General features: G+C 47.9%; 2 protein-coding genes across 2 annotated transcripts; one reads left to right on the top strand and one right to left on the bottom strand.

The window, feature by feature from the left end:
* The first annotated feature begins 16,022 nt into the window (after positions 1 to 16,022).
* LOC119362863 lies at positions 16,023 to 17,572 on the top strand. Its single transcript, XM_037628137.1, has 5 exons — positions 16,023 to 16,411; positions 16,524 to 16,610; positions 16,710 to 16,820; positions 16,924 to 17,124; positions 17,232 to 17,572. Exons 1-5 carry the CDS (start codon positions 16,121 to 16,123, stop codon positions 17,367 to 17,369), a joined length of 828 nt encoding a protein of 275 aa, XP_037484034.1. The 5' UTR covers positions 16,023 to 16,120; the 3' UTR covers positions 17,370 to 17,572.
* Positions 17,573 to 23,948: 6,376 nt separating this feature from the next.
* On the bottom strand, positions 23,949 to 26,993 carry LOC119362862 (PLASMODESMATA CALLOSE-BINDING PROTEIN 3-like). Its single transcript, XM_037628136.1, has 5 exons — positions 26,759 to 26,993; positions 25,399 to 25,523; positions 24,610 to 24,906; positions 24,471 to 24,498; positions 23,949 to 24,387 (listed from the first exon to the last, which is right to left on the bottom strand). The coding sequence occupies exons 2-5, from the start codon at positions 25,472 to 25,474 to the stop codon at positions 24,183 to 24,185; spliced, it is 606 nt and encodes a 201-aa protein (XP_037484033.1). The 5' UTR covers positions 25,475 to 25,523; positions 26,759 to 26,993; the 3' UTR covers positions 23,949 to 24,182.
* Positions 26,994 to 27,215: the final 222 nt, after the last annotated feature.

Genomic DNA, 27,215 nt, shown 5'->3' with positions numbered 1-27,215 from the left:
ACCATCTTTGATTTAACGAGCTAGTCAAGTAGAGGCATACTAGTGACATTATGTTTGTATATGTATTCACACATGCACTAAGTTTCCGGTTAATATAATTCTAGCATGAATAATAAATATTTATCATGAAATAAGAAAATAAATAATAACTTTATTGTTGCCTCTAGGGCATATTTCCTTCAATATCATCATCTCATCTCTCTCTCTGTCTCTCTCTCTCTCATCTCATCTCTCTCTCATCTCTCTCTCTCTCTCTCTCTCTCTCTCTCTCTCTCTCCCTCCCCCATCTCCCTCTTCCAGCCGCACGTACGACGTGCTCTCAAGCGTCCCTCCCACTTTTGAGTTTCCCCCTCCTCCTAAGCAACATCGCTTCATGCGGGTCTCCTTCCTTGAGGCCTCTTCGTCTAAGCACCCATGGAGCCGTAATGGTGAATCAATCGGACAGGCTTTAATAGGCTAGAGCGTGCCCTCCAGCGATGCAAAAGAAAATTTTAGTAGTTAATAGTACATGTTCCTAGTAGTATTCTAGCAAATATTAACCTTGTTTGCACAAAAGAGCTGGGAGTTAGCATCATTAACTTTGAGCCTGCCCTTATTTTTCTTACAAGATTCGCCACTGGTGAGCCGAATACATTGCCGATGATCCCATGTCTGAAAGAGGAGTCATTGCAGCAACGTCACCGTTAACAGTGTGCTTGCATCAGTCGATGTTGGGTGTTGGTGACCTCGTCGAGAGAAAAACAGAAAGGCGAGGTAGAGTGGATAAGGATGACACCTTGGTGTCCATGTGGGGAGATATTTTAAGAGATGGGCGGTGGTTTTGTGGGGATCAGACGCAAGGGTGGAGCACAAATCAAGGCGCAATGAAACAGTTGCATAGACGATGAACGGAATGCTTCGACCAGCCACCCGATGACGATAAGCCTTTTCGCTCTTTTTGGCTGGGAAAACCTGGCAATCTCACTAGCTAAGTTGGGGGTCAACAAGATTGTGTGTAGATATTGACATACTGATCATTGCTTTTTTAGGGAATGGTGTACTAATCATTGGTTGCTACAAGAACTCTACGATTTTTACCAGCTAAAATTTACCTCACCAATTGATTTAGTCATGACAGATCGCTTCTTTAGTTTGTTTGGCGGATCATTGCTAATTGTTTATTTTTCTTATTATCATTGGCCAAATTATGAGTAAATGAAAGGAAAATGATCCAATCCAACCAATCGGTTGAAGACACGCCTTCTCACATGTGAAAAGGGCCTCATATGATCCGCACGTATGACCGTGCTCTCAAGCGTCCCTCCCACTTCTGAGTTTCCCCCTCCTCCTAAGCAACATAGCTTTATGCGGGTCTCCTTCCTTGAGGCCTCTTCGTCTAAGCACCCATGGTGAGCGGGGTGCATCGTCGATGATCCCGTGTCTGCAAGAGGTGTGGTGTCTCCATTGCTGACAGTTGGAGGTTAGTACTTTTGATGCGTTGCAACACGTACTTAGTTTGTTGCGTGCACAATATTGTCCTATTGTAATGCTTCTGGGGTGTATGCTTCAAGGTGTTTTTTCTCACATTGCAAATGTGTTGTTGCATGTGTTGTTCACATAGGTTACATATATTGCGTTTTTCAGGTTGCGAGTATTGCAACATATATTCAAAATTTGTGCCGCAACAAATGGGGTTTCGTTGCATATATATTTCTTCCGCATGAGTGCTTCAAAATGCTACAACACTTTTATCCTATTTTACGATAGGGCGAGGGTAAATGTACTAAAGATGTTGCATGCACTAGAAAAGTGTTGCACGTGGAAGTTTGAAGCAGCGATAGCCAAAGGTCCTAAATTAATCTTCATCTTGAAGTGGTTTTGACGGCTAGGGAAGTGATGAATCCGAAGGTCAGAGTGGTGGCTGATTTTCCCCATGTTTCACTTGACTAGCATCTAGCATTAGCCCAAGCATAATATTGGTGGGGTCTTTCCCAATTCTATATATCCGCCACCCAGGGTCTCATGCACGTCGCCGCCTTGGACCCCTCTTCTCTCCAGTCCAGCGGCTCCGTCGACGGTCAGAGGAGTGGGGACACCTCTTGTTTCGTTTTGGTTCCCTGGTGGCATCGGTAAGTTGGTGGATGCAATGACATGTCAGATTAGGTCTCTCCGGCCTCTCACTACCTCTACGACATCTGATCCATCATCAACAAAGGGTATGTGAGGGTAGATGTTGCCATATCCTTCTCTCTAAAAAAAAGATGTTGCCATATCTGTTGGTTCTCTTCGAACCTTGGTAGCCGGTGTGTGAGTCAAGTGAGGCAACTGGCTAGGTCTTGGTGTGGCAACCTCGAGTTCTTCTTTCGACTTGTTTTGAGGCATGGACCGATTTCCCTAAACATGTTCTTTTAGCGGTTACTAGATCTTGTTTTCCAGCGTTGTTGCGATTGCAATCTTGAAAGCCGGGTACGTTCCATTGCAATTTTCAAGCTCGGACGACGATGCACAATCAAATGAAGAAGACTACCAATACGGTTTTTGAAGTAATTTTACGTTTTACTCGTCGTTTTGCATCTTTCCATTATACTGACTACAATTATTTTCTTTATAATTAAGATGTCTTTTGGTGGTCTTTATAGAAAGAAGTTCTAGAATATCGGCCCATAACTTGGTTAGCTATATGGCCAGCTATGCATGAGCTCAAAGAAACATTGTAAAGCCCTGGAGATACAAAGCCATGATAGGGATACCACGATGGAAGCAAAAGGTCGACCAAACCGAGCCGAGAATAGCACAAAAGCGGTTGTCGATGCTGATCCTGGGCGGCCCTATTGCACCCCATCTACGATCACAGCCTCGCCAGGAGCATGGCTACGTGAGATACCGGACGTCCACGCAACATGCTAGGCATTCATTCGTGCTTGCGAGGGCGTGAGCGTGATGTCTCTCCGGATGGAAAAGCGATTGCCATTTTCGCGCAAGGGATGGGATGCTCGTGCTTTGGGTAATACTACGAAGGTCCAATGGCATGCACGGTCTCTTCACTTCTGTTTCAATGTCTTGAATCTTGATAGAATAACTGCAAACACGAATCCCTTCACTTTTGCGTGTGTGGGGAATAAAGGTCAGGCAAAATATGCCAGTGAGCACGAGTGGAATGCATATGCCCAGCGTTTTGAAGAAACATGTGCACACTTTGAGTTTTTCCTTTTTGTGAACCACAAATGCTTGCAAATGTTTGATGCTTTATCTCTACTCCTAATGGAGCAGTTGGTAGTCTCGCTTCCAGGCTTTTTTTCGTCCCACCTCACCCGGTTTTTTTTGGTACTTCTTTGGTACTTCCTCCCACCTCCCATCCGTTTCATTTCGCTGGTTTTTTTCGTCCCTCCCCTACCCCACCGGTTTAGTTTCGCGTCACCCTCTCACACAACGAAAAAAATCTTAACGGATCATAACTTTCCATGCGTCACCCTCCCATCAATGCAATTTGATTTAGGAAACATATAATAAATTTTAAGGAAACAAATAACAGACTTTAAAAAAAATCCAATTTTAAGGAAACAAATCAATCGATCCATCCAAATCAAACGATCCATCTCATCAATGCAATTTGCTTTAGGAAACATATAATGGATGTGAAGGAAACAAATAATAGACTATCTAAATCAATCGATCCATCCCATCAATGCAATTTGATTTAGGAAACATATAATAAATTTTAAGGAAACAAATAACAGACTTTAAAAAAAATCCAATTTTAAGGAAACAAATCAATCGATCCATCCAAATCAAACGATCCATCTCATCAATGCAATTTGCTTTAGGAAACATATAATGGATGTGAAGGAAACAAATAATAGACTATCCAAATCAATCGATCCATTCCATCAATGCAATTTGATTTAGGAAACATATAATAAATTTTAAGAAAACAAATAACAGACTTTAAAGAAAAATCCAATTAACTAATCTCTACTCTTAAAGGCCCCTCGATTGATTTTTGTCCCTCGCTTCCTTTCCCAGCACTTATACAATGGAAGGAATTATAATCCACCTATTTGTTCTCCTATATATCCGTGCAGGCAACACAACATAAACCGGTGAAAAAAACACTCACCTCGCACGTCCCCCTGCCTGCAATCCCGAAACGCCGCCATCGCTCCAGGCTCCAGCCTCCGCCGTCCTACATCTTGCCCCTCTCCAACCTCAGAGACCTCCGCCACCGCCGCCATCTCGGAACCCCAGTTCAGGGCAGGACTCAGAGAGGGTGTGGCTGTGGACGACGCTGCCGCCGTCGCAGAACCCTAGGGCAGGGCGTGGTCGCGTTGCGGGCAGCGCGAGCGGCCGTGCGTCTCCCCCGTCAGGCTGTCCTCGGCAGGAACTCGGGACCTCCTCCTGACAGAGCTAAGGCCCTCCGAGGTCCAAGTCGCTGTGCGGCGTGCACAGTAATCTCCCCGGCCTACTCTGTCTTCACGTCAATGCTCATGTGCTCTGACCCTCCCCGACCCCTCCCAGCAAGCAGCAGAGTCTCTCGGGTTCGAACTCCACCGGGCCGCCGGCGGCGGCGTCCATGTTCGTTGGGCGGAGCACAACGCTAGGTTTGAAATTCACCATGATGCTACTGATGAGGCTCTCCTTCTCCTTTGTTTCGTCTGGGTTTTTTCGTCCCCCTCCCACCACCCCATCTCGTCTGGGTTTGAAATCAATAAGAGCATCACAAAGTCTAGGTCCCTGTCTCGGTGGCAGACGGAAGGAGAAGAAGGATTGATATGTATGAGAATATTAATATTGAACTCTTAAAGTTAATGTGGCCCCGTTGCAACGCACGGGCGTTCTTCTAGTTAATTTATGAAGCCGAGCTCATGTGATCATTTTGTCTACAAAAACCACAGACTCGTACTTCATGTATGTATGTGGTCAAGCAAACTTTTGATATACTCATTTGTGAATCAGCGAGAAAAATGCGATTATTTTGTACAAACAAACACGCATCTTGCCTTTATACCACACATGGGCGAGGTTGGGGAGCCCCGGCTCCATGTCTAGTGTTGTTAGGTCTACGCTTCGTGTTTCGGGCGACGAGGCTCGGACGGGATTTTTTGTTCAAAAGGACCCCCTGCCGAGATGAATTGCCAAAAAAGACTACCTCTGGATCAATTTGACAAAAAGGACCCCCTCAGCGGTGGCGGCAGGCGCGGCAGGCGACACGTGGCACCTGCCGCCACGCCAGGAGGCGGCGGGCCCAGCCGCCACCGCCGGAGGCGGCCACCCAGCTAGAACGGATTTCCTGCAGTGCACCGCGCCGCGACGTAACGGGCGAGGCCAGGTGGGCCCTGCCGCCACCGGGCGAGGCGGCCTCTCGTGCCCATGCCGCGCCCAGGCCGACAGGCCAGCTGCACGCGCGACGAGACAGTGGGCCCGGCCGCCACCGGGTGAGGCGGCCGCGCTGCATTCGACCCGACAGCTGGTCCTGTTGCAGATTATTCCTGGCGTTGATTCCGACGAAAACTTCCCTCATTCCCACGCGCGTAATGACGACGAATTTCACGCTGTTGCAAACTGGGCTGATTCCCACCCGCGGAGGACGACGAATTTCACGGGCGGGAACTGTTGTGCCGACACTACAAGGATGCTTCTCCTTTATATAGTATGCGTATGCTCCGTGCGCAAGCACACTCTGCCCTCCTCTTCTACTCTCTGCGTGCAAGAACAGAGAGAAAGCAAAACTCATTACACATTTCATTGGTGATTTAGGGTGACTTAGAGTTGGATTTTGAATATGCTGAAGTTGAAGAAAAGATAGGCGAAGGTAAGATCTATCCATTTTTGTTGGTTTGGTTCACATGCATGCAGTTTATACTATTTTTGTTTAGTTCATAACTATGTGTTCTCTGTTGTGGTAGGTATTATTTCATCAATTTTTTGAGTCATTTAGTGCTTCAGGAGTAGGATTTGTGTAGCGAAGTGAACTACAAAGTTGAAGATTAAGGTATGAGCTTTGCAATACATTTATTTATTTGTGCATGCAGGGTGGTAATTAGTTCGTCCTTTAGCTCGTTATTAGCTATGTGATGGTAGTGCTTAGAGGTTAGAAATAATTTCAGACGAGAGATGTAGCATTTAAACTATTTTTTGAAATAGTAGGTTGAAGATGTTGCATCAATGTTAGGTGCGTCCATTAGTATTGACATGCGGGAAATCTTAATACGGTAATTAAGAAAAAATTGTACTATAATTGTTTATTGCATGCGGTATGTTATTTCATGTGGTATATTATTTTATATGGTATGTTTATTAATAAGTCTATAGTTAGGAAACCGTAGGTCTACTTTGTTATGTCGCAATAATCTAAATTTTATATGTTAAGATTAGGTGCTAATGTACTTAATGATGTATGTAATTAGGTAAAATAATTCATCTTAGTAGCAAACAAGGAGGAGAAGACGTGATTGAAGAAATTGTGTTTCCATTTTCGCTGTCCCATTTTGAGGTGATGAACACATACATGGAAGTGCTATTTTCATACTTTTGTTAGCAGGAAGAAAAATCCGTGTGTAATATTATTGTTAATGTGATAATAGGTTGACGAGGTTCATATAGTACTGACGACGGATATTTATTGAAACTATTTTGACGCTTAATTGCATTCGCAAGCACATCCATATTGGAGCTAAGGTGAAAAATAAAAATGCATCAGTCAGGAACAATTTTTCCCGCCTATATCTCTCGCCATACTATCCCGCTCCACTATTTTGCTTATGTTAGGCCGAAATGATTTTTTTTTAATATTTTGGCTGATGAATACTGTGCAACCATTGCCCGTCTTAGACATTGAAAAAAATATATTTTCAGGCAACGCTTTCCCCTCAATATTTTCCCGCAAACGCTTTCCCTCCATATGTTCCGCCACCCGTTTCCCGCCAACCCCTTCCCGCTATATCTTCCCGCCACTCGTTTCCCGCCATATGTTCCCGCCAACCCTTTCCCGCCATACTGCACTCGTTCTTTCCCGTCATTTTCTCCTCTCTACCTATAAAACCCCCTTCAGACGGAGGTGGATAAGCATTCGAGTGTAGTGTAGTCGAGATGTCCCATTATCCTTTCGATCGTAGTTTTCACCCTGGGATGAGCAGGACTCTTCTGAGGCTAGCTACCGATTTCAGGATGGACACTAGGATAGTTCCATGGGACGAACTCACCGGTAGTGACACCATAATGAATGAGTTGGCTCACCAATTATGTAGGTCTGAGTGGCCTGAAAGGACCTATGAGGAGGTACGTAAAGAACATCTTAGGTTGCGTGCAAGGTGGAAGAATGTAGTGGAGCCGAAGAGTGAAACTTTCAGAAGGACTGCAGAAAATCATCCATTTTTATGGACTGAGGAGAGCGAGGATGAAGATGATATCTTCATGCCGCCGCTTCCGGGTGCTGCATCATCAAAGGGCAAGAGTTCTGCATCGTCTAAGGGCAAGAGTACTGCATCCTCGAAGAGCAAGAGTTCTGCATCGTCCAAGGATAAGAGTTCTACATCCTCGAAGGGCAAGAGTTCTGCATCGATGGAGGATGACGATGATGCCTTCATGTAGTTTTATTTCAATTCTACCGTTTAATTCGGATGTACTTGCATTATTAGTTTGTACTCTCTTATTGTAGGGCATTATGTTCTATCTTAATTTTATTTTGTAGTTGTTGCACGATGTTCGATATTAGTGGAGGGAAAGAAAATGCCACTACTTTATTCTTAAACTATATTTTTTTTTCATTACAACACGGCACAACTGAAAATAAGATACATTGTAGGAATAAACCTACATTTAACTCCTGAAATAAAGCTACATTAAAGTGCAGAAATAAAGATACAAATGATTGCGAAATTTAAAATACTACCACAGGAATCTACTGAGTCCAGCGTGGATATTTTCCTTTTCCATCGCCAGCTTCTTCTGCTGCCTTGGCCTCACGAGCCCTTTCTTTCTTTCTCTGCCTCTCAGCCTCAGGAGCCTCATTTCGCTATCGTTCCTGCTCCTCCATGCGACGAGCCTCTTCCCTATTTTTCTTTCCCATTTCCTGAAAAAAACGGTGTTGCTCCGCATAGTATTCTTTTAACTCTCTCTCTTGCTCTGCTTTCTCCTCAGCTTCCGCCTTCTCGCGTCGCTCTTCCGCAAATAAACTATTCCACGCACGGCGACTTCTTTCACGAATCTCAGTCACTGCCCAAGCCGGCTTCTCCGTGTCAATCCAACGATAGTACATGCATAGAGGCGGAGGAGACTACAACAAGAAACAAGAATGTTACTAAAGAATCAATGAAAATATCAACAATATCTATTCGTGATGGTTAAAGCATACCGGAGGCTTGTCGTACCCTGAAATAGCTATGGGTGGATCTTCCTCATAATTGGCGCACATGAAAAACTTCATGCCCAACCAATCTGAAAAATCCGTAACCTCCTTCACCTTGCAAAGATCGCCACACCAACACCGTAGGACTGCCACCCCCGGAGGCAAACTTGCATTCTTCATTTTCCTCGGCCTAATGCTTTGATCCGAGCAAGGCAAACTCATACTGACTGAAAAAATGTGTTACACACTTTGCGCACTGCCGATTTCGAGGATGGCTGGACGAGAGCCTCGGTGTCTCCTTTTATAAGCTCAGACGATAAATGATGGCGAGAAAATTAAGCGGGGATATTTACGATCCCTGTAGTGCCGGCACAACAGCTTCCCGTAGCCTCGGATTCCCAGTGTCATCGCATCCGCTGAGGCAAAAGAAGCAAAGGCAGGATTGATTCCCGGGCGAAAGAACCAAAAGCGTCCATATTCCCGCGCGTCGGAGTCGCAGCCGTCTGCGCCTCGAAATCAGCGTCGTCTGCGCACTGTCGCGCGTGCAGCAACACAGGACAGGCCGCCTCGGCTGGTGGCGGCGTGGCCCACCTGCTGGGCCCGCGCGCAGCAGGCCTTGTCGGCCGGGTAGCGACAGCGGCAGCGGTGGCCGCCTCACCCGGTGGTGGCCGGGCCCACCTGGCGCGGCCCGTTCCGTCCCGGCACGCTGGCTTGTGCTGCCCTGTGCACACACCGTAATACACCGGGCTGCCGCCTCCTGTTGTGGCGGCCGGGCCCGCCGCCTCATGGCGTGGCGGCAGGTGACACGTGTCGTCTGCCGCGCCTGCCGCCACTTGTGAGGGGGTCTTTTTTGTCAATTTCGTCCGTAAGGGGTCTCTTTTGTCAATTTCAGTGGGCAGAGGGTCTCTTTCGACAAAAAATCGCTCGGACGGTGCCAACTTCGCCACCGTGAATAAGGTTTTCCAGGTCACCGTCCCGACGGCATTTAAGGATGGTGTTGAAGAGCCACCGATTTGTGTCGTGACAAGGTCTTCAAGCGGTGGTGAAGATCTCACTACGGGTCTTATTTCTTCGGCTTCGTCTCCGTCGCACCGGTGATTTGTTTAGCGCCGGCGCGCGGAGCCAGAAGTGGTTGTATGGTCGTGTCCGAGTGATGGTACACTAGGTGGTTCTGTAGTGGAAGATGGCTAACATTTCTGGATCCCCTCGGCGGCGGTGCGACCTGTGGGCTTCAGAGTCGCGAAGACGTGGAGTGCATCTCCGGCCGATGACCCACAACGACATGCACAGTGCCTTGAGCGGCATCGCGGCTCTTTTCACGCAGTTGCTTCTGTGGCCTTCTATTGGATCTTGGCTTGTCGGTGGCATATTCTTCTTCCCTCAGGTGGCCCCTCCGGCGACGATGATGGCTGAAGTTTTGTGCCGTTGTGACTTTCTGTTGGTGCTTGCAGGGACCCAAAAACCACACTGGTAAAGTTGCATGTCTCTTTCCAGAGCATCCGACCGAATTCTCCGATTCTGCACCCAGACAATTAGTACGTTATCACAGTCGAAGGATTCCATCTGCTGCATGCGCCTGGATTAGACCTTTTCTTTGGCTTTTGTGGACTCGGTCCATGCAGATCTCAACCTCTGCTTTCCGGCTCTCTCCCTTTTTTTTCGTTTTTTCATCTTCTTTCCCATTTGCGTCGCTGTGAGTGTGAAGGGCAATGACAGTGATATCGACATTACTTTTAGGAAGGACGTCAGAGGTTTATATTGACTTGACTCATGTTTTGTTCTAGCGTGATCGACATGGTAAGTCTGCAGCACCACCCAGCGACAACTTATCTATTTCATTTTTTTCCCATAGATGAACTTCTCTCTTGTGTATAATCTTTTCTCCCTCTTGTGTATTAATCTAAATTGAGTCCCTATCAAAATTACATCTGCGTAAAGTACTGCGACTCGTACTCCGGATGAGCATTAGGCCAGGGGTCAAGTGTTAAAAAATCAAACTAGATGGTGGCGGGTGAGACGGCCTAGCGATAAGGACACGGACTAGGTGACGAGGTGAATGAATGGCAAGCTAGGCTTCCGATTATGATTTAACCAAATGTTGCGAGTGACCCGGTTTCCATCCAAAGGAAGCGGAGAATGGCGAGCAAATTCTGCCCATTGACCCGTGTCATCCATCAAGATGGGTCTCACCTACTAATCCATGAAACCTGGTCTCATAAAATTCTTTTCCGCAGTGGTTATAGCTGACCGCGCATTAACGCGTGCCGGCATCACCGGGATCTCCTCCGCCCCCTCCCTTCCCTCAAAATTCAAAAGATAAAGCCGGAGGGAGAATCTGGAGTTGGTTCCTTTCCTTCCGCCTCGTCGTAACACCACACCCTAAGCCAAAAGTCACGCGGCAGATCCAGCCCGCCGCAATGCCAGCGCCACCGTCGGGATCTCCTCCTCCTCCACCAACCTCGGAGTCGGCGGCCGCGACGGACAAAGCCGAACCGGATGAAGATCAGGACGACTATGTTGGGATCGAACCCGCCGCCGCCCTCAGGGGCCTCTACGCGATGATGGTCTCGTGGTGCGACCAATTCGTCCCCAATCAGGAGCCATGGGATCACGACAGCCCCGTTCCTCCCTTGCTGATGATCCACTTCCCCCGCCTCTTCGAGCGTGCGTGGGGATCCGATCGCCTCTACCCTCAAGCTCTTCTGGACGACTGGTGCCCGTACCGCGCGTACCTCCAGAAGTTCTGCGGCCGCAATGCCGCTCTTCTCCGTCCCGGCCCCGACGCCTACAGGCGGTGCATGGAGCAGGAGATCAGCCTGAAGTCCCAGTGGCTGTCCCGGCGGTCCATCGTCTCCCCCGACGAGGTCAGGCTGAGCGACGACATCCACAGGTGCGCCTTGAACCTCATCCTTTCCGACGGCGGCGGTGAAGGTTCTTCCATCGCCATGATCGCCGCCGCGTGTGCCGCCAAGGAAACCGAACTGATCATCGAGAGGCTGGGCTGCGATCCCCGTCTTCTGGACCCGGAGGAATCCCCCCACGAGAGCACGCGGGTCCGGAAGCTCGCCTTGAGCTGCATGCAAGGTCCTCATCAGGATTGTTCTGATGCTGATCTTTTGGTTCGGAAGGCTGCCCTGCTGGGCATCACGATTGAAGCTGGCTTGATGGCTCAGGACCTGAGGGACAAGTATTATGACTGCAACAAGTCCTACACGAACAGATTGATCCGGGACTTTGCCCTGGAAGTTGTGACTCGAAAATTCGATGGATGTACTATTGCTCCTTCTGCTCATGATGATTTTAGGTACAGTTTCGTCGCTAAACTTGAGGAAGATGCCGAGGAAAAGGGTCGCAGGGACGACCTTGTAGGCTCTGATGATCCAGCTTCCGAGAAGGCATCTGGGGTTTGATGAAGATTCTGACACTTGGGAAAGGACATGATGCACCGTGTGCCTCCACACGGGGTGATGAAAGCTGAGAAATGGATGATGCCATGAAGGAGCATGGATGGATCGTGATTTTCATTTATGCTCCCTTCCGATCGAGTGGTGTACTGTACTGCATGAAGCGGACATGCTTTTCAAACTATCTGTTGGATCTATATTTTACTGTGTGAAACATACCTTTACCATTCTAGCTTATATTTTTGGGCAATAAAAAACCGATTTTGCTATTTCCCAGCTACCTGATTTTTTTTCATCAATCACCTTCTTCCTTCCTTTCTTCTGGCACACTGGACCTCGCAGGAGAAGAAACCTCATCAGAGAAGAACTAGCCTCATTATAGGGGAAAGCTGTAGCCTATCTTAGAAGTAACCCACAACCCCATTATCTATTTTAGGGGCGAGGGTAAGGGTTACATGGAATCGCTGGAGGTTTTCATCGGTGGTGCCGGGCTTAGAGGGACGGCTGGGATGGTGGCCGGCAATGTCGATGGGGTGAGGTTCAGGGGAGGGCGGAGCCGCGAGGCGGTGCGCGGTAGCGCTCGCCGGCGCGAGTGGTGGAGGCCGACGGTTTAGGGTGTGGCAGACTGTGGGCGTCATGAGGAGGAACAAGGAATGGAGAAGATGAACAATACGTAATCTATTTTGGGTTGTTGGATGAAGATCTGATGGTCCATATAAGAAGTGACTGATGCAACCTTTTTTTTCACGTACATGATAAATAGAGGCTCCAAAAAAACGCTTTACACAACCCCATTACTCATGTAGAACGAAAGATGAGAAATTTTTCGCAGTTGTCATACTAACAACTAGTATGAAATGAGCGTACAAAAAGGTATTATAATATAGTTGTTGTAATGGGTCGCAATCACCATAATTTATAAGGGCATGTACAATGGTTGATAAGATAGTCTAAGTCTTGCATGTAAATTAGAGATGACAAAAAAATATGTCTACAATGGGTCATTTCTTAGCCTTATCTTCAATAATTAGTTGTTCTTAAAAACATGGTGAGACAAATTGTGCTAAAGAGATCATCTCTTGTCTTCTCTTAAATAAGAGAAGACAAGCCTTATCTTACGATTTCTCTCTCCTCCACCTCATCATTTATCCTATGTGGCACTCTTAAGATAGAACCATTGTACATGTCCTAAAGCTCGCTCCAAAAAAGAGATTAGCCTTCAAATATGGATGATGGGAAGGCTCGTTTGTAGCATGCTCAATTGTCAACCCGTGTGGGAGAAAAGTTTCATCTTCTGTCTCCTCGCGCCACGATCGGGTTTCTGCCGCACCACCGGCACCAAGAATCACCGGTGAGGAGGAGACATGGCCGCTAACTGCTCGGTCATTAACCGTCAGTATGTTTCCTCTCATACACGAGGCAGCCCGTCGATTGCCGTCGCACAATATCATCTGACGCCGAGCCGCATGCCTCTCTATGCAATATAAGCCCGGGGGTGAGGCATCCCCATCACCCTAACCTTAGCCATCTCCTCCTCCTAGCCATCGTGGCCTTCTCGTCCTCACCTAGCTGTCGTTGATTCTTCCAAAATCTTGAGAATATGACATCCCTCGGATTCTGTCAGAATCTTGAACTCATATCCTATAACTTAAAAGATTCATCATCAATATCTTATTTATTTTAACATGCAGACTATCCACATCATCAAGTAGGTCCATCATGTAAAAATGCTTTTCGAGCAACTCTTCATGTGCGTGCTCCCACTAATTGTTCATGCGCATGCAGTCTACCACAAATAACCATTAACTAATTTTATTTTGTGCATTCTCAAGCAGGCACGTCACCCTAGATTTATTTTGTTATTTGTATATATCTTAACATCATCCGATCCACTCCGGACGTACAAAACGAGTCCCCGTCCAACTATTTGGTTAGACCTCATGTGTTGTTATTGTGTTCTTCTGATTCTGAATACCAAAACGACTGTCTTTTCACATTCTCATTCTCTTGCGCTTTCTGTCCATGTCTCTTTTACTCCCCACAGGTCAGAGAATCGTGTTAGATGCCTTCATTCCCTCGAACCTCCAGTGTTCCGAGCAACCCTTTGATCTCAGTTTGATTTCATTGTGTACAGAGAGGTAGCTCATCAAGTTTTTCTTTCAAAGAATACACTATTCTCATGCAACCTTTTAATCTCAATTTTATTTCACTTCATACATACAGGTAGTTAATCAGACTTTTTTTTATGACCAAACTATACTTCACCTAATGGGGAAATATGTATGGTTGCGCACGAGACAAGACAAACAAAAAGAATTATAGCTACCTAGGTGTATTGTGGTGAATGAGCTACCTGGGTAAGTGACCTTTATTTTAATAGAAAATCAAACTAAGAGTGAACACGCATTTTATTTTCTATGTAAGCTATTTTTTCTAATGAATGCATATATGTAGTTTATATTGTTGTTTTATGTTTAGCCAAGCGTTGAGATGTCTCCATTGTCTCGACGCAACATTGTTTTCATCTCATATTGCCTCGCTGATATATTTTCAAGGTAATAAATTAAAAGAACAAAAATCACACCTATTTGTCGTTTTCATCAAATTTGCTATAAATGCTTACTCTAGCCAATATTTCTTTCAAGGAAAATTCTTTACATCTACTTATACTAGGTTTCATATACTTTCTCATGTTTTTAAACATCAAATTATTTATTAAAAGTTCCGGCAGCAAGGCGCAGGGTATCATCTAGCTTTTTTAACAACCCTACCTAGTTTGGGTCTAAATAGCTATGATTATCAAAATATGTTTTCAAAATTATAGGAGAATCTAAGAGAAAGTCTGATTCTCAAGATTTCAAGAGAAATCGGCCAAAAGATTTGGGTCTATAACTATCTTCAGATCAATCTGATCAAGAGTCTCATCTATACCTCCCCTGTCCCACGATCCATCTTGGTCCTACTTTTTAACCATTAGGCATGACCCTTGCCAGCTAGCACCACTATGTTGTCATCATCGACACACGGACACTAACAAGATGGAAGAGCAAGCACAACTGTAAATCTGTCTCACGAAATAATTAACTAGCCAAGGCCATCTATATCCACGATTTTTCCTATATTAGCAAAATAAAAGCGAAAGTCTACCGATCATCCAAACAAGTGCTAAAACTTAATAACCAGGCTTAATAATGGATGCGAACTAAGAGCAACTCCAACAAATTCCATATATTTGTATCCTCGCCAAAAAAACTTCCATATACTTTTATAAAAAAACTAAGACTACAATATCTAACCAACGTTTGCTGGGAGGGATTGGCATTTGCGAACATTTTGGATGACAAGTTTAGTTATATGGAGTTGGCAATTTATTCAGAAACACATCACAATTTCTGAAAAAAAGAGAAATTTTACGGCAAAAAAGATAGGATTTGCCATCTCCTACCAGGTAAAGTTGCCAAAAAAACGTTGACTTGCTAGTTCTTCCCAGATGACATTCACCAGTTATCATTACCAAAAAAAACTGTCGTTTACAGGGAGTTCAGGCAAAAATAGCTCTCCAATGGCTTTCGCAGTCTCGTTTTCTATGTTTTTCGTATAATTTGTGCCAACTCCCCTCATGTTTACGGAAAGATGTCCCTTTCTGTATAATTTGGCAGACAAGAAACCGTCTGAACTTTCACGAGATGAGACCCTTGCACCGCCGCCATGTTGGGCCACCCCCACCATGCCACCGACACACCGCCCCACGCCACACCACCCCAGCATGCCGCCACCACGCCGCCCCGCACCTTGCCGACCACTGTCGTACATGTCATTGACTTGCAGGTCCTAGGCCATTAGCTAGGTTTGTTTAATGAAAAAAGAAGAAGATGTTCACGAGAAATGAGAAAAATAGTCATTGGACAATCTTTCCTAAATATATTTTTTAGTGGTGGCATGTCCATCAACTAAGAATCATCTACAACGACTTTAATGATCTCAAGATCTGCCGACTCAATCTTTCGGAGGTATTCATAGCGATAGAAACTAGGTGCGTGTGTATATGAATGCTCGCGTTTGTATTGTGTTTCTAAAAAGAACTTAGAAATTGTAGACTGCATTTTTGAAAAAGATTCAAACCAAACACCTAGCAAAAACGTCCGAATGGAGAAAAAGTTTCCGTGCATACGGGCCTCCACGCTTGCTCCCAAAGCGACCCATGCACCACTGACCAGAACCGGATAGCCTCGGCCTCGGTGCCGCGGCGCGAATCCAAGGCCCGCCTCCGTAACCAGAGACCTGACAAGTGACACGCCGAGCAGCCACCGCTTGTCCCTAGTCCCCCTACCCCGTCACACGGGGAAAAGGAGTGGTCTCCGTTTGCCGCGTGCCCACCTCAGCAGCATTGGGCATGGGCATGGGCACGGCACTCCGGCCGGCCATGGCCGCCGCTGCCCCCAACACAGCCCACCGGCCGCGGCCGCTGCCTGCCGCGAATCGCAGCACCAGTCGCCCAACCGCCTCCACGCCGCCCGTGAGAACGCTGGTCTGCTCCGCTCCCCCGCAGTCGAGGCCGCCGCGGCGCGCCGTCACGACCACGGCCCGGGCAGCGGGGGCCGGGGCGCCGTCGTCCGCCTCGCCGGACGCCGTCACCTACTCCTCCAGCATCGACACCGACATGCCCCTCTACGAGCCCCCGGGGGTAAGCGCTGACATCGATCGATCTCCGCATTGGGGGTTTGGAATTCGATGAAATCGCGGGTCGAATTGATTGATTGATTCATCGCGCGTGCGCGGACGGGCTGTGCCTGCAGGTGTCGTTCGACGAGTACCTCCAGGACCGCCCCCGCGTGTTCCGCGCCATGTTCCCCGACGAGAGCCGGAGCCAGCAGCTCAGCGATGTAACTGAAATTACTGAATCTTCTATCTTCCCCCCGCAGGGAAGTGGGGGGAGGACGACGGTGGCGTTGCGGCTGATCGATCGATTATTTCTTGCGCAGGAGGAGTGGAGGATCCAGATGCTGCCGCTGGAGTTCCTCCTCATCACCGTGCGCCCCGTCGTCGTGATGCAGCTGCGCAACCGCGGCGCCGGCGGGCTCGACCTACGAATCGTGCGTCTACAGCCCTCCCTGCTCACGTATGCTGCCAATTTTGTCTCTATCCGCACGGCTGCAAGTTTACAATGTGCTGCTCTCGTCTGGGCTGTGAATGCAGACCGAGTGGGAGCTGAGGGGGCTGGACAGCGGCTACACGCCGGCGAGCTTCGACCTGGGCGTGCGGGGGTCGCTGTACGCGGACAGGGGCCAGCGGCGCGGCAGCCGGCTGAGGGGCCACCTCGAGATCTCCATCACCGTCGCCCTCCCGCCGCCCCTGCGGATCGTGCCGGAGGCCGTCCTCCGGGGCGTCGCCGAGTCGGTAAGCATCGAGCGCCAAGTCGTGGTGCTGCTGACATCGCTGTGTTGTGCCTAACAAAATCTCTGTTCTCGCCGAGAAATGTGGAACTGAAAGCTTGGAGCGTGCAGGTCCTGTCGACGCTTGCCGAGAGGATGAAGCGGGACGTGGACGTCGGCCTCGTCGCCGACTTCCGGAGGTTCCGGCTGGAGAAGGCGGCGTCCAAAGCGGCGGGAGCGGCGGTGGCGAGAGCAGACAGAAAAGCGTGAAAGGCTTGAGTTTTCTTCCTTCTGACCGTAGTTGGGGATTCGTTCCAAGGATTGTTTTTACAAGATCCTGTGATGTTGCGTGCGATACATACATATGCATTCCCGTGTATAGAGAATTTGATTCGAAATACCTGTAGACCCTTTTTCTGGTATCAAAAAACCTTGAAACCAAAGTTCACGATATTCCCGCAAAAAAAAAAAAAGTTCATGATCCTTTATAGATGTATGACTTTCCCGGGCCGATGTGGACTAACATGACCCAAGCACGAATCACACCTAACGTCGCGCTTGGCATGGGGGTATTTTTATACACCTGTATTTATTTTACAGGTGTATAATACCGGCCACACTTGATTTTGAGCCGGAAAGAAAACCGACGATAGGTGTATTCCGTGGCGAAACGCCAATCCAAGCAGGGCCTAAGAATGTTGATGCCTGAAGGAGCAGCTTCATTGGTTCGCCCCGTTGAAATCGATGTTGTGGTAAGTAACGGCGAAATCGATGTCGTACTAAGTAACGGCGAAATCGACCCTACACCTTACCTAACAACCTGACGGTGGAGGGATGCATGGTGGTTATATGCTTCTTACTGTTATCTCCATGACGGCACAATCTCGCCTATGTCGACGACGAGGTGGAAGAGACGAAGGGGACGAGCAGCTCACGAAGGGGAGGACCACGTCTTGGTGCCGGAGATCTTGGTCTGCACCATTGGTAAGTCGGTGCTGCTGCCGATGCCGAGAACTGTGGCTTGAGTTGTCTTCCGCTAGAGGTGAGCGAGTAAAAGGGGGTGTGGCTGCAGATTTCGTGCCATCCGACGCCTGCAAATTTTCATATCCCACCATCTCCATGCCTGCACACCCGCGTACCCCCCCTAACAAGCCAGGACATGGAATGCTTTTTTTTTGAAACGGAGGCAAAAGATTTGCCTCATCCATTAATTAAGCAGAAGAGAGTTGTCTGTTAATTAACGGAAAACCGGACTAAAACCGCCACAAACCTCCGAGCGGCACACATAAAAGATACTCCACACACACATCAACAAGGAGGGCCCCATCAAGATACACTCAGACGTCATCGTCATCACTTCTTCCCAAGATGCGTCATCGCCCTCCCTAAACTCCGAGCAAGCGACTCCGACTTCGCCGAAGACGAACCTCGACCCCGCTGAGGGAGTCATGGACTAAGGGGTCCTCGGGCGTCTGGGCTATGTGATATGGACCGGACTAATGGGCCGTGAAGATAAGAGATTAAAAACCTTTCCCCGTGTTCGGATGAAACTCTCCTTTGCGTGGATGGCAAGCTTGGCGTTCGGATCATGCACCTTCCTTTCTCTGTAAACCGACTCTGTACAACCCTAGATCCCTCCGGTGTCTATATAAACCGAAGGGTTTAGTCCGTAGAGCAATAACAATCATACAGGCTAGACATATGGGGTTTAGCCATTACGATCTCGAGATAGATCAACTCTTGTAACCCCTATACTCATCAAAGTCAATCAAGCAGGAAATAGGGTATTACCTCCATTAAGAGGGCCCGAACCTGGGTAAACATCGTGTCCCTGCCTCCTGTTACCTTCGATCCTTATACGCATAGTTCAGGACCCCATACCCGAAAACTGACTCGACCTTGTTTCGTTTGTTTCTACTTGTTTTGTTTGTTTTGGCCTTGGTCTTTGCAATGACCCTTCTCGTTCTTCTCGTGTGTTTTATGTTGTGTGTCATAGATGGTGGCTCTAATGTCCATCGCTCGAATCCCAGCCGTGACACGAGCTCCAAGCGGCTTCGCAATCAACAAGCACCTGAGGGCTCCAATGCCCCTCAACGCAATGTCAAGAAGACCGCAACAAGTTCAAGGAGCCAACCGTTGGCATGGACGAGATGCCTCAAGCCGAGTTCATCATTCGAAGGAGGATTAACCCCTATGTGAACCCTCATGAGAATGTCAGAGGGAATGAGTTGTTCTGGACCAAGCAGCAGAATCTCATCTACATCAATGTGATCAAGTCCAAGCACAACATCTATGTTCCAATGCAGTGGATTGATATGAATCATCTGAGAAAGGACCGGGCATACTTTGGTGAGGCGTTGGACTTGGTGGAGCAGTTTGGCATTGAAGACTTTATCACGTTCCACATGGACTTTGACCCAGAGATCATGTCTGAGTTCTTTGCTTCCGTCCACTTCCACACGGATGAGGGGCGGACTATGACTTGGATGACCAATGGGAAGAGGATGTCTGCTAAGTGGAAGGAATTCATGGAGATGCTGCATGTTCGTGATGAGGGGCTCAATGTGCCCGTTGGTATCCGCCCTCACGGCAACCCAGAGTCCGCCAACAAGAACAAGCTTCAACTGTTCCTTGTGGAGAAGAAGTTAGCCAATGGCACGCAGTCTTGGGTACTCAACCCTTTCCTTGACGTCATGCATCAAATCTTCCGCAACACTCTCTTTCCGCGCATTGGTGGCAAGGATAAGGTGCATGCTTATCTCGTGGATATGATGCTGCTTTGTGAGGAGGCACATCGTCAAGTTACCCAACCTCTGGACATCTCCCATATCATGTGAGTTGAGCTCCGGTTTGCAGTCTACAATCACAAAGTTCCCATCTATGGTCCATACCTGCACCTCTTGATCTCAAAGACTTGGGAGAAGCTCTTTCCAGATGAAGACTTTTCTGCTCCAAACTGGGTTCGCCACGAGCCTATCAAGCTGCGTCAGAAGAACAAGTGGGCCAATACCACTACCCGGGCTAAGGCAGAGGCTGTTAGGATGAATGTTGATGAGGACGAGATTGAGGAGGAGGCTGAGGACAGTTCTGCGGGGTACGCTCCTCCATCTGCGGAGCCCTCTTGGGCTAAGAAGCTAAAGGCAAAGATGAAGGCTCTGTTCTGCATGCAGGCCAAGGGGTAGTACAAGACAAATGTTTCTTAGAAGGAGAGTCGCCAGCGCGACAAGAGGGTCTTGAGGACGTTTAGCGAGATCCTGGAGAGCGGGTCAGAGAAGAACATCACTCCTGAGGCTGACTGGATGACGAAGAAGGGCTATCAGTGGACCGAGTCAGAGGAGGAGTCCATTCCCGCTGCCGAGACCGATGAGGAGATTGTTGGGTTATCTCTACAGAGGAAGCTACCACCTGTGTTGTAGGTGTCCTCTCTGCCTTTTTGGTGTCTCGATGCCAAAGGGGGAGAGAGTGTAGGATTTGCGAGTCGTGTCTCTTTGTTTTCATTTCGTTGGACCTTCGTTCGTGTTGCTTTGCTTTGTTGGTTTGCGTTTGTGTTCGTGTGAGTCCCCGAGACTATCATATGGTGTGAGACATATGCACTCAAGCTTATCTTATCGTATATTATGCTTAGTAGTTTGTGAGCTTATGTGATCTTGTGCCCTTTTCCTTTATGCTCATATACATTACCTTGCCTCCATGCTTAGTGTCAGTTATATTGTTGCAAGGAATGCCTTGTCTATAAAATATAGGGGGAGTGTTGATCCCAGTATGTGTGTCGTGCAGTCCAAAACATATCTATAGAGTGCACACATATACGGGGAGCATGTCTATATTTTATAGATGTTGGGGTTGCTTATGTTCAGTTTTATATCCTTATGTGCAAATCCCGTATTGTCATCAATCCACCAAAAATGGGGAGATTGTAAGGGCATATTTCTCCCTATGTTGTTTTGATGATTGATGACAATGCATTTGCGTACTAATCGTGTGCATTGAGCATTTCAGATATCTCATGTCTAGGCACAAGACGATTCAGTGCCCCTCGGAGCCTAGAGAAGACGACATTTCTCTACGTTTTTTTCCGGTGGATTTGGGTCGTAGCAAAGCCATACTATTAAGAGGGGGTCCGCTTAGGAAAGGTTAGGGTGGAATCAACATGTACACGTTTGTCCCTGTGCACCACCTTCCCTTTGCTTCTTTGGAGCACCGACCGTTTATCCGTGTCTCTACAAAATGAAGGACTCCAAGTGCTATTGTGCTGCGGCATGCGGTAGTACTACTCAAGGGAGTAGTAGTACCACAGTGGCCCATGGTAGTACCGGCCAGGGAAGTGGTAGTACTGTGCTGTGCGGTAGTACCTCTCCTCAGGCGCGGTAGTACCGTGGCCTCTAGCCCAGCACAGTGACATGCGCGGAAGTAGGGATGGAAGTAATTTTTTACATCCGCGCTCTACGCGGTAGTATCTCTCCTTGCGTGCGGTAGCATCGTGCCGGATTTTTGCATGGATCAAAACACAATGGAAGTAGCCACAGATGTAATTTTATTATCCGTGCCTTCCCAGCCTAGTCGAACCATGCCTGGCGGTAGTACTGCAAGGACGCGCGGTAGTACCGCTCGTTGCTTTAACGCAACAGGGCCTCGTCTGGTCTCTGTCGCGGGAGCGGTAGTACCGCAAGTCGGTGCGGTAGTACCGCATGTCGCGGGCTGAGCTAGTGGGTAACGGTTGGATCTTTCCTCTCTCTATATAAGGGGGGTCTTCTTACCCAAGTTGACCACCTCTTCCCTCCCAAGCTCCATTGTTGCTCAAAGCTTCAATTTCACCCGATCTCTCTCCCTAGCCAATCAAACTTGTTGATTCTCTAGGGATTGGTTGAGAAGGCCCCGATCTACACTTCCACCAAGAGAAATTTGATTCCCCCACTAATCTCTCACGGATCTTGCTACTCCTGGGTGTTTGAGCACCCTAGACGGTTGAGGTCACCGCGGAGCCATATTCCATTGTGTGAAGCTTCGTGGTGTCGTTGGGAGCCTCCAATTAAGTTGTGGAGATTGTCCCAACCTTGTTTATAAATGTTCGATCGCCGCCTCCAAGGGCACCAATAGTGGAATCACGGCATCTCGCATTGTGTGAAGGCGTGATGAGAATACGGTGGCCCTAGTGGCTTCTTGGGGAGCATTCTGCCTCCACACCGCTCCAATGGAGACGTACTTCCTCTCAAAGGGAAGGAACTTCGGTAACACACCATCGTCTCCACCGGCTCCACTCTTAGTTATCTCTCACCTTTACTTGTGCAAGCTTATATTGTGTTGTATCCCTTGCTTGCTTGTGTGCTTGTTGTTGTTGCATCATATAGGTTGCTCACCTAGTTGCATATCTAGACAACCTACTTTGATGCAAAGTTTAATTTGATAAAGAAAAGCTAAAAATTGTTAGTTGCCTATTCACCCCCCCCCCCTCTAGTCAACTATATCGATCCTTTCAATTCTCTCCGACATCAACGTGAGTGCTCGGGAGCACTGTTCATCGACCCCGAGCACCGACCTTATGTACTACCTCCGTTTAAGTTTACAAGTCCTGCGCGTATACCTAGGTTGCCAATTTTATCACCCAAATATAAACTATATAACACAAAAATTATACCTTTTGAGAATAGAACATCTAAAGTTTATATTAATATATTTTTTGTAATATATGACTTGTATTACGTTGGTCAAATTGATGACCTAGGGATACGCACACGCCCTGTAAATTGAGAGAGAGGAAGTACTAGTGATTGACTATATAAAATGACTATTTCTATGCAATTATGGAAACCACCAGGCAAGACTCAAGACTCGTCGACCATTGCCGGCTTCAGTCGACACCTTTGCATCCAGGCTAGGGTGCTCAAGTAGGGGAGCCATGGCCATGATGATTGATCGACACTTTCCTTCTTTGTGCGGTGTGTGCTTTGATTGTTGAGCCAAGGCCCGTGTTGAGTTTGCATCGCGTGTGTGTGGGCTGTTGAGCAGTTGGCCCTAGTGAGGGTCTATATTGTTCGTTGTATGTGGCGCGGAGCGCCTTGGACCTCCTTTCCCTGTTTGTTTTCGCTATTTCCATGAACATATATTAGAACCTTCTAAACCGTAAGGGTTTCAGTTGGCTAAAGTCGGGCAAGTGCCTAGGTTTTCAAAAGGAAAAAACATCCTTTTTTGTGCAACCACGAGTCTGCAATCGATCCCTCACACGGCCGCCTCCTCCTCTTCCAGAAAAAGGTAGGGTTCATGCCTCTCGCCGGCGCTACCGCAGGTCCACTTCGTCTCCAGTGGCTGTAGGGCGATGGAGGCGCGGTGGATCTTGGCAAGGGCCAGTGAGAGGGCTCCGTTGTTAATCGTTCCTTTGAGTTTTATTAGTGTTTGTGTCCTGCTCAGGAAGACGAGACTCCCTGAAAATGGAATAAAGGTTTTCCCGCCTAGCCCTCATTTCGATGATGCGTTTAGCATCGTTGGTGGGTGTGTGTGGAGGTGTGTCCCTGGCGGATCTATCCTCGGTGGATTTGCTCGGATCTGATTGTTGTTCGTCTACGTTCGTGTGTCTTCAGTTGGATCATTTTGATCTACGTTATTCTTCATCGGCGGCTGTTGCTGTTCTGATGTGCTTGTCCTATGAGACCTTAGCACGACGACTTTCCGACTGTCCACTACAACAAGTTGTGCCCGACTCCGGCGAGGGAGGGGCGATGACGGCGTCATGCCTTGGGCTCGCTTCAGTTCTTGTAGTCGTCGCTAGGTGGTCTATGGATCTGGATGTAATTTTCATTATTTCTGATGTTTGTTGTACTGTCATGATTGAAAATGAATAAATCGAAAGTTTTCTTGACAAAAAACATCCTTTATAGTATATAATATAGTTTGGTTTATAGAAGATCCGACCTGACATGTACACCCAATGATGGTTCACTTGTGAAGAACAAAAACATGTAAAGATGATAACACTCTAGAGTCTAGAGCTCCTCCCTCCCATGTAACCTGATAGTAATATTCTCTAGTAGTAAAATGCAACGAATGCCATGCCATGGAGTAGAATTTACAGTGGAGCGGAGGCATGGATCAGAAGAAGAAGAGCGGCAGCAGGAGCAGCAGCACGCAGAGCGCCCGGCGAGCGCCGGCCATGACGCTGTCCGCGTCGTCCCCCAGAGGGGTCAAGGAGCTGGTGGGGCCCCCTCCGAAGCCCGGCGTGAAGGTCGACGGCGGGAAGAGGCTGGTAGGGGCGCTCGCCGCCGGCGTCGTGCCGTTGGAGCCTCCCGACATGGAGCTGCACGTGAACGTTTACACATGTCAGTTGTGAACTTCGATACAGTGGCGCGCCATGCATGCACATCGAAGATACACGCTCACCTTCCCGCGAAGACGCACTGCCCCGAGCCTGCAAACGAGGAGCCACAGGGAGGGAAGAATCAGAGCCCGCCGGGAAGAACAAGAAGAAAAAGATCGTGCGTGGGTGTGGGAGGGGAGGGAGGAGTAGGGTGGTGCTTACTGGGGTCGTTTTGGGTGGTCATGGCGGTGCCGCTGAAGTTGCAGCTGGCGCCGGAGGCGGCGTTGCGCTGGTAGTAGTCGTTGTAGGCGTAGGAGGCGAGCCCCGGCAGGTCGTTGGCCTTGTAGCACTTGCCGCCGGGCTGGATCGGGCCGCAGTCGGCGTGGCCGGGGCCGCACGCGTAGTTGAGCCCAGTCTGCAGCGCCGTCGGGTCCGCGCCCTGCTTTGCCACGCAGAACTGCCCCGTCGCCAGCGACCGCCTCTTGCTCCCCTCAGCTTCTTGCTCTTCAGAGAAGGTGCCTGCAAATCGCAATGCAGAAATCGCAAAAATTGGTGCATGCATGCTGAAATATTTCGTTCACTTGTTAAGTAGTGGAATACAAAGATAATTTTCAGCTTTATTACAGTCTCCGTGCAAAAATGCGGTTCTACGCTACACGAAAATGCAGTATGGCCATTTTCACAAGGGATCAAGGCCTGAAAATGATCGCGCAGCAACCGCAAGCCAGAATGCGTTTGTTCGCAGAATATATATAAAAGTTGTCCAGGACATCTACCCTACAGTCTACACTTTCATGGCGATGCATTTCAAGGTCACACTAGGAAGGAATCTGAATAATGGAAAGTACTCCCTCCGTTCGGAATTACTTGTCTCGGATATGGATGTATCTAGAACTAAAATACGTATAGATACATCCATTTTCGTGACAAGTAATTCCGAACGGAGGGAGTAGAAAGCGAGCGACCACCGAACCAACCGAAAGCAAACGCTAGACAATGCGCATGTACTACCTGACGCGTTGGCGACGAGGAGGAACGCGAGCAGAAGAGCGCTGCTGCATCCTTGCTGCGGTCTTCTGGTCAACATCTTCCCAGCGTCCGATCAATCGACTTGTATGATCCTCCTCCACGAACACCTGCCAAAATTCAGAGATGTAAGCATCAGTAGTTCAGCACTGTACTTCCGAACTGCGTATTCTCGACATAAATAAACGGATGTTTCAGCAGGAGACGTGTGGTGTGGAGGAGAAGGGGAGATAGCGAGGCGCGTCGCGGTCGGTCAGACGCGATGTTTCTGATAATCTGACACATTAATCGCTGTCCAATCGCAATGGTTTGTCGGCACAATTGACAAACAGAAAGGTATTGTCGGCACGAACTTAATTTGTGATGTATGTTTGAAAACATGGAGTGAAAACTAGCGATATAACTGCGAGATGCGTAGCTGCTAAATGATAATCGGTCGCTGCAAAAGAATAGGGCTAGGGATGATTGGTGAACCTGGACCATCCAGGATACTCGAATTATTATTTCTAGAACGAAGTTCACCCTTTTCGAAAAAAAAACCCGAAGCTGCCGAATTATTCATTGAATATCCACCCAAAGTCCTTAACTTTATGTGTGACGACTTGGATTGGATATCCTTCCAAAGTCCTTAAACTTTGTGTATGGTGAAGACTAGGATGACGGCATGGGGGCAACCATTCACCAACCGCTATCCTTGGCAAGAGCACAAGCATGATTGAAATTGCCGCAATTCAAAGCCTTACAAATTAACAAATACTCCCTCCGTTCGGAATTACTTGTCGCAGAAATGGATGTATCTAGACTTATTTTAGTTCTAGATACATCCATTTCCGAGACAAGTAATTTCGAACGGAGGGAGTAAGTTTATGCCATCTAATCTAATGAAAAAGATGATCGGTTTCCTTCATTCATTCAAAGTATTAAGGAATCAAACGGTGGCAGACAAGTACTATAAGTTGAAATTCGCTTAGCTGTGGGCTGAAACCTGAAGTGGAAAACAGAGAAAAACCAACAAGTGCCATGAAGCCTGAACCTAAATACTAAGCTGGATCATGTCGTTGAGAACACTTCACTGATACTTTTGGGGGAAATCAGCGACGGCCGTCAGAAGAAATCGGCACAAGGGGTCCAAGAACTCGAATTCGATGAGAGAGAGAGAGAGAGAGAGAGAGACTCCAATCGGAGGAAAGAAGGCACTGACGCCACGCGCCCTAGAGGTATCATCGACAGCGAACAAGAGAAAAATCATGTTTTTGTTCAGAGGGCGGAGCAGGGAAACCTAATCCGAAGAACAGGAACATGAGAGCATCTACGAGAAGCAGGGGAAATCGTGGAGAGAGCGTACCTTGATCGGCCACCGAATCGCCGGTTTGGTGGCGAGAGCGGTGAATTCCTGCTCCTCGCTCTTCCTGGGGGACGACGGAAGCTCTGGACCCTCCTGAGTCTGAACTCTGAAGGACGCAAGCACGGCCTAAAAAGGAAAAGTCGTAGACTGCCTTTTTATTTGGTAGAGTACAAAGTATTTACGGAGAGGGGTAATTGGGATTTATCTCGCTCCAATCAATCGGATATTACGGGACGAAATCGGATGGAGCCCCTTGGAAGAGAATCTCAGCACGAAAAGCTCCCATGATATGCAAAGCTGTGCGTAATCTCAGTACTTGACATGCATAATTAAATTATTTATGTGTTTTTTCCTTGAAAAAATATTTCATTTTTATGATACGTGGGTGAAGATTTTCGTGCTGCCATGCTCGCCACGCCTCTTGTGTCGTCTAATTTATTTATCTCTCGTGGTACGG

The sequence above is a fragment of the Triticum dicoccoides genome, chromosome 2B, assembly GCF_002162155.2.
Source record: "Triticum dicoccoides isolate Atlit2015 ecotype Zavitan chromosome 2B, WEW_v2.0, whole genome shotgun sequence".
Classification (NCBI taxonomy): Eukaryota; Viridiplantae; Streptophyta; class Magnoliopsida; order Poales; family Poaceae; genus Triticum; species Triticum dicoccoides.
Note: the sequence above shows the minus strand (reverse complement) of the source record. Positions and strands in the feature narration are given on the sequence as shown.